The sequence below is a fragment of the Lagopus muta genome, chromosome 25 (genome assembly GCF_023343835.1).
Source record: "Lagopus muta isolate bLagMut1 chromosome 25, bLagMut1 primary, whole genome shotgun sequence".
Taxonomy (NCBI): domain Eukaryota; kingdom Metazoa; phylum Chordata; class Aves; order Galliformes; family Phasianidae; genus Lagopus; species Lagopus muta.
This window is the reverse complement of record NC_064457.1, coordinates 4,983,227-4,990,410: the sequence shown is the minus strand read 5'-3', so window position 1 is coordinate 4,990,410 and position 7,184 is coordinate 4,983,227. Positions and strand designations below refer to the sequence as shown.

The 7,184-nt window shown below is 52.4% G+C and overlaps 1 gene segment (V, D, J or C); it reads right to left on the bottom strand.

Moving 5' to 3' along the window:
- Positions 1 to 7,184, bottom strand: part of LOC125684500 (T cell receptor alpha chain constant-like) — a 72,142-nt gene that overhangs the window by 64,279 nt on the left and 679 nt on the right. Inside the window, 1 exon segment of the C gene segment in view lies at positions 3,032 to 3,070. Within this exon segment, the coding sequence occupies positions 3,032 to 3,070 (39 nt within the window).

The window sequence follows — 7,184 nt, the reverse complement described above, 5'->3', positions numbered from 1 at the left end:
CTTGTAGCTTTCATGGAAACAAAGACGAGGCACTGCAATCAGAGCAACCTATCTACACTGCAGGGCTTCTGTTTGCCCTGCTCGCTGCACCTCTACAGACCTCATTGCTCGGATTACATCGCTCCAAAATGCACCTGAAACTACATCAGAGCTATTCATCCACTGCTTCACTCACACTCGTGGAAAGGGCCCGTGGCTGTGGATGGAAGCAGGCAATGCTGTTGCTAGAAGTGCCCAAATGCTTTTGAGCACCCAAGAGAAAAAGGGAACCAGGAGCCAATTCAGACATGCTGCAGGTAGAAAGGGGGGCAGAGTGGCCAAGCTGCTTTGGTGACCAGAAATATGCCAAACGTCATCCTCAGGTTGCAACACTATTTTTGAATTTCAGGAGAATGAAAGGAGTGGTGAAGTGAAAGAAGGTTGTGCTGAATTAACAGGGCCATCTGTAATGTGCAGCGATGACCTCTCACTGTCCAGGAAGCAGCCAGAGCCACTCAAGTGCCTGCCAGCCCGATGGCTCCTGCAGACATGACAGTGTTCAATAAGGGGTATTTTTGTTAAAGCTCAGGAGGATTTCCTGTGCCTGTGTGAATGGCACAAAAGTAGCGGGCTGAGTCGTGGGGGTGCAGGGCACATAAAGACAGAGATGCCACAGCGTGGTCATTGTCTCGAGAGGCTGTGGCTCGATGCTCCATCTCAGGGCTGAAGGAAGTGTAAAAGGAAAAGCTGCTAGCATAAGACAGCCAATCGAGAATGCCACTGCGTGCCTGACGGTACCAAAAAACATGGTAACTTTTGAAGTTGGAGCCAAATCCCTGGCAGGAGAGGGGCACAGAGTCTCCGGGTTCTCGGAGACCACCTCCAGCTTCCACAATCCTGAGCTGTGCACACACCCCTGCAGAACGAAAGCGCCGTGAGCTGCAGTATAATGGAGCTAACGGAAGGAAGAAATTTCCCAGCCACCCTAATGCCCCAGCCTGGAACAGACAGAGAATCGTAGAATCATAGAATGCCTTGGGTTGGAAGGGACCTCCAGGGTCATCAAGTTCCAACCTCTCTGCTACAGGCAGGGCTGCCAGCCACTAGATCAACTACTAGATCAGCTGGCCCAGGGCCCCATCCAACACAGCCATAAACACCTCCAGCGATGGGGCATTCACAATGTCTCAGGGCAGCCTCTTCCAGCACCTCACCACACTCTCAGTAAAGAATTTCCCTCTGACATCCACTTTAAATCTCCTATCCTTCAGTCTAAAAACATTCCCCCTTGTCCTATCATCTACCCATGTAAGAAGTTGATTTCCTTCACATTTATTAACTCCCTGAAATACTGGACGGCTGCAATGAGGGTCTCCCCACAGTCTTCTCTTTTCCAGGCTGAGTAAGACCAGCTCCTTCAGCCTGTTTTCATAGCACACTCCCTCCAGGCCTCTGGATGGCGTCCCTTCTTTCCGGCTGCATCAACTGCACCGCTCAGCATGATGTCATCAGCAAACACACTGAGGGTGCACTCAATCCCGTCAATTATGTTAAGGAGGACTAGACCCAAGATGGACCCCTGCAGGAGACCTTTCATTACCGGCCTCCACCTGGATGTAAACGCAAGCCTCTAATAGCAACGTGCCAACCAATTCCTTATCCAATCAATAGTCCACCCCTCAAATCCTCCTCTCTCCAATTTAGAGAGAAGGATGTGGAGGGGGACCATCTCAAAGGCCTTGCAGAGTCCAGATAGATTACATCAGTTGCTTTCCCTTTGTTGACTGATCAGAACATCACAGAAGCACACCAGATTGATCAGGCATGTCCCTCCTTTGGTGAAGCCACGTTGGCTATCTTGGATCACCCGCTTATCCCTCACGTGCTTTAACATATCTTCCAGGAGGAGCTGTTCCACGGTTATCTCTGGCACTGAGGTGAGGTTCACCAGCCTGTAGTTCCCACAGTCCACCTTCCTCCCTTCCTTGTAAATGGGCATGATGCTTCTTTTGTTGTTGTTGTTTTTTCCCCCATTCCCAACAGATTTTGCCTGACAGCCACAACTTCCACAATATGATGGAGATTGACTTGGCAAGCACCTCAGACATCTTCTCCCAAAGGACACTGGGATGTATACCAGCCAGCCCCACGGACTTGAATGCATTCAGTCTCATGAGCCGGTCTTGGACTTGCTCTGTCCTTACAGTGTGGGGGACTTCGCTACCTCAGTCCCACCTAGAGGTTCAGGTGCAGGGATGTGAGTTTCAGGGCTGCCACTGAAGACTGAGGCAAAGAACTCATTGAGTACCTCAGTGTTCTCTATACATGTTCTAGCCTGTTCTCCACTCTCATTTAGAAGGGCAGGTACAATCTCGTAGGCCCTACTCTTCTGACCCAGGCATGAGTACAATCCCTTCTTATAGTTTTTAGCATTCCTTGCCAACTTCAGTTCCATCTGTTCCTTTGCTTTCCCAATCCCATCGCAAGCTGCAGATGGTTTTGCTACCGCCAAAACTGCAGCAGCCCTGCAGCTCTCAGGCTCCTGCTCAGAGCTCAGCCAGGGCCACTCCCACAGCATCCATCTGCTTTTGTGACTCAGGTGAATGAAAGGAGTGATGAAGTGAAAGGAGACTTTGCAGAAACGACAGGATCACCTGTGACATCACCTCACTGTCCAGAAGCAGCCCAGAGATGCTCCAGCTCCTGCCAGCTCTGTGGTTCTGCAGCCACAGCTGTGTCTAAGAAAGGGATTTTCATTACAGCTCTGCAGGATTTCCTGTTCCCGTGCGAACAGCACAGAAGTAGTGCGCTGAGTCTTCAGGGCGCAGGGCATGAAGAGACAGAAAGGACACAGAGTGGGAATTGTCTCGAGAGACTGAGGATCGACCGTCCAACTCTGGGCTGGATCCAATATATGAGCTGGTGCTGATGTAGGACAGCCACACGAGACGACCACTGAGTGCCTGACAGTACCACAGTACATGGTAATTTCCAAAGCTGAAGCCGGATCCCTGGCAGGAGAGCTGCACGGACTCCCCAGGTGCTCGCACACCTCCGCCAGATGCTTCCAGTCTCCACTGTGCACACACTCCTGTAGAAGGACAGCATCAGGAAGCAGGCATTGCACATCCACGGCAGGAGGACGTTCCCCAGCCACCCTGACAACAACTGCCATCAACTCAGAGCTGTGAAGCTCCTCTCTCGTGCCGCAGCCCCAGGCCAGGGGCGCTGCCCCAGCCGCCCTCCTCCTCGGGGCTCAGCCAGGGCCGCTCCCGCAGCATCCGCGTCCCCACGCAGCCTCCCTGTGCCACGCACGACAGCCGCTGCCCGGCCCCGAAGGCGAGCGCCGGGCCTCCGCGCGCCCACCCGCCTGCCCACCCGCCCGCGGGGCGGCAGCAGGAGCCGCGCCCGGCCCCGGCCTCGCCGCCCTCCGTGCCCGCTTCTCTCTCACCCGCCGGCCCCAAGGCCAAGGCCAGCAGCCACGGCCCCAGCCCGGCCGCCATCGCGCCCCTCCGCGCCGCCGCCGTCTGCCCGGGAGGCGGACGGCAGCGGAGCGGGGCCGCGCTCGGGCCGCCCCTCGTCGGGCCCCGGCGGGGCGGCGCCCCCCGCTCCTCTGCTCTCCTCTCCTCTGCTCTCCGCCCGGCCCGGCCCCGCGGCCCCTTCGGCGGAGGACGGGGCGGCGCGGGGGGGCGGAGGCGGAGCTCGACGCCCCGGCACTCGGAGCTGCGGGCCCTGGGCTGATCCCCGCGCAGCGCTCCGTTCACGACGGGGCTGCCCCACGCACGGGCTCTCGCCCCGCAGCCTCTCCTCGCACGTGCCTCCCCGAGCCCCGCACCGACATCCCTCCGTGGCCTCCCTCTCGTTCCTTGACGTGGCATCGTGCGGAAATCAGCCCATCAGCCTTTTACGCTATTCTCCTCTTTTCAGCACCATCTCCTTCCCCTGCTCTGCTCCCTGGAGCTCCGGTCTCTTTCCTCCTTTCACTGTCACAACCCGGCTCAGGCTGGGCTGCAAAAGGGGAAGAGGGAGGGGAGCAGTGGGCAACGCTGATGCAGTCAGGGCCCCCGGGACTGTCTCCCAGCATGCTCCTAGCAGAGTGCAGAAATTGAGTGCCCTGTCTTCCAGCTCCAGCCCAGTCATCACCCGAGGCCCAGAGATCTCATCTGAGTGCCACAGAAAACACCGAATTACCAGAATGTAAAACTCCAGCTCTCTCAGCCTGTCCACGTAGTTATATAGGCTATGGTTTGGCATGGACATAGGCTGGTTTAGCAATAAAAATCAGTATATTAGTTTAAGGACCAATGTTTTGCTTTAGCAGAAGGAATCAATGAGTGCTAGCTGTAAATTTTCTAGTTTAGCTTTGCTTGGTGTGTGAACAGCCTTGTTTATTCTCTACGATCCTGCTCCATAAGAGCACTGCAGTCACAACAGCCTACTTTTCTCTTGGCATCCACCACGAACACAGACTTTTTCCTTGGATTTCACACTGATGGTTTTGGATTATGCTGCACTAAGATAGAAAGTTGCTCGTTTTGGCCTACCAACCAATGGAAATGTGTCAAACTGGGAGCAAACAGCTAGAGGACAGCCAAAAGTAACTGTGATGAAGCTGTTGGTGGAAAAAAGAGGAGGAAGTCAGTGGTATAGGACCACCACAAACTCCTACCATGCCCAGAAGGACAACAGCATGTATTCATGAGTTCTTGGAAAAGAATGAATATGTATGCCAATGTACTGCATATGTACGTCTTAACTGTTTAAATGTAGCACTGGAACTCTCAGAGCACGTGCTTGATTTATCAAGTCACCAGACTGTATTGTGAGGAATAAGGGAGTGTCGGCTCTCTAACACCTCCTTGTAGTTAGAGAGCTTTCTTCCCTGATTTCACGTGACAACACGAGAGCTGCTGCATCTCCTCAGATCATCTCTGTGGCTGCTCTCTGGACCCACTCCAACTGGCCAATGTCGTTCTTATCCCTTTGTGCCCAGACTTGAACACAGTATTTCAGGTGAGGTTTCACAACAATGGAACAAATGGTTGGAATCACCTCATTGAAACTGCTGGCTATCCTTCTTTTGATCCATCTCCTACAGCACTTCTCCAACTTATCCAACTGCACATCCATGGTCGAATAGATTTGCAGCCAGGCCATGGAGGAAAAACTGGGCCATGGTAGATCAGAAGCCCAGTCAGTGTGCAGTAGCTGATGATTCACTGTGCAGCAACTGAGGCTCCCAGAATGCCTCCTTTTGCATCACAATTTTCTCAGCCCTTGAACTGCACTTTCTTCCAATGGGTATTGTCAACGGTTTAAGGGCTGGTTCGGCCCAGTTCCGTGACGAGCGGGGCGGAGGGATCCGCAGATCCGCGCCTCCGGAAAAAAGGAAACAGGAGACCCCAAAATAATTAAAACAGCGGCACCGATCTGAGGAGAAACAAACTAATTTACTAAGTATATTATCGGAATGCAAGATAACACACTATAATACAATATAATCAGAATTGAAGCTAATAAATCAAATATAATGAGAGAGAGAATGTCCGAAAGGTGGATAGGCCTCAGCACAACGCTGAGGTGAGAAGCGCAGTGCAGTTGAGCAGCAGGGAGACGGGAGCAGTGTCCGCGACGAAAGGCAGGCAAGAAAGAGAACTCAAGTGACCTTGCCAGGAGTTAAACCTCCTCTCCCTGACCGCAAGGTCCCCTGGGGAATGTAGTTCTTCTTCTCTTCAGGGCAGGTACCCAGGACTTGAGCATTAACAGTTAAAGTCCCAGTGTCCCACATGATGTTATGATGTGGAATACCGAAAGCCAAAAATCACAAAACCATGACAGTATTGTTACATACTGTGGAAAGGCCTGCTTTCTGCACCTGCTGCTGCACAACACCATCTGATTCAAGGCTGCTAGAAAGAAACATTGAGAATACTGGATTGCCTGTCAGTCACTTTTTGGTCCACAGCTGCAGAGCTGTTCCAGTGAGCTCAGAGCCAATACTGCAGGGGCCTGCCAGGATACTGCTGGTACCGAGCCTCGCAAGTACAGGAAGCATTGCAGTTGTAAGTACAAGGGCTGCTCCACAACAGTGCCATCTATTTCCTATGCAGGCACATGCAGACAGAAGTGGATGTTGGCAGCATGGCAGTGCACGTTGAACTCCTGTCGGTATTCCATTCCATTCCATTCCATTCTGTTGCTGTGTAACACATGGTAACAGAGAGGCTGTCGGATAGAATGGAGTCTGCCACGTAAGTGCATATGAGGCAAAGGCGTGATGTTGAATTGCTCCACATGGAAAGAATTGCACCCTTGGCATTCACTGACACCTGCTGAACATTTATGGAGACCCAAAGTTGAATGTGAACACCGTGAGGCAGTGGGATTTGTGTTTCAGCAGTGGGAACACCAACAAGGAAGACAAGCCACATTCCAGAAGACCGTGCAGATGTCACATCATGAAATGAAGAGTGTCTGGATCAGCATAACCGTATGAATCAGTGGATTTTGAACAGGAACCTGAGTGCAGAGCTGAATATTGGATTTCGTGCACTTAAATGACGATGCTAACATTGGAATATACCAAACTTTGCACCAGGAAGAATCTACTGATACACAGGAACAGAAAGAACAGTGTAAGTCTGTCAGGAACAGCTGTACCCTGCAACGCTACAGACAGCATCTGCTGCATTCCATCACTCTGAAATGCCCCTGAAACCACATCAGATCTATTCAGTCACTGTTTTGCTCACAGAGAAACATGGAAAAAGCCATCCACACAGGTGATGGAAGCAGGCAATGCTGTTTCTAGAAGTGCCCAAGTGCTTTTGAGTACACAAGAAAAGAAGGAAATCAAAAGCAGGTGCAGACATGCTGCAGGTAAGAAGGTAGGTAAAGTGGCCGGGCTGACAGTGTGAACAGAAATATGCTGAATATAATCCTCAGGCCACAACACTGCTTTTGTTACTCAGGAGAAGTGACAGAAGACCTGGCAGAAAGGACGGGGTCATCTGTGGTGTGCAGTGACATTCCCTCACAATCCAGGAGAAGCCCAGAGATGCTCCAGCTCCTGCCAGCACTGCGGTTCTGAAGCCACGGCTGTGTCTAAGAAGGGCATTTTTGTTACAGCTCTGCAGGATTTCCTGTTCTCGTGTCAACCGCACAGAAGTAGCGCGCTGAGTCGTGTGGGCGCAGGGCATGGAAAG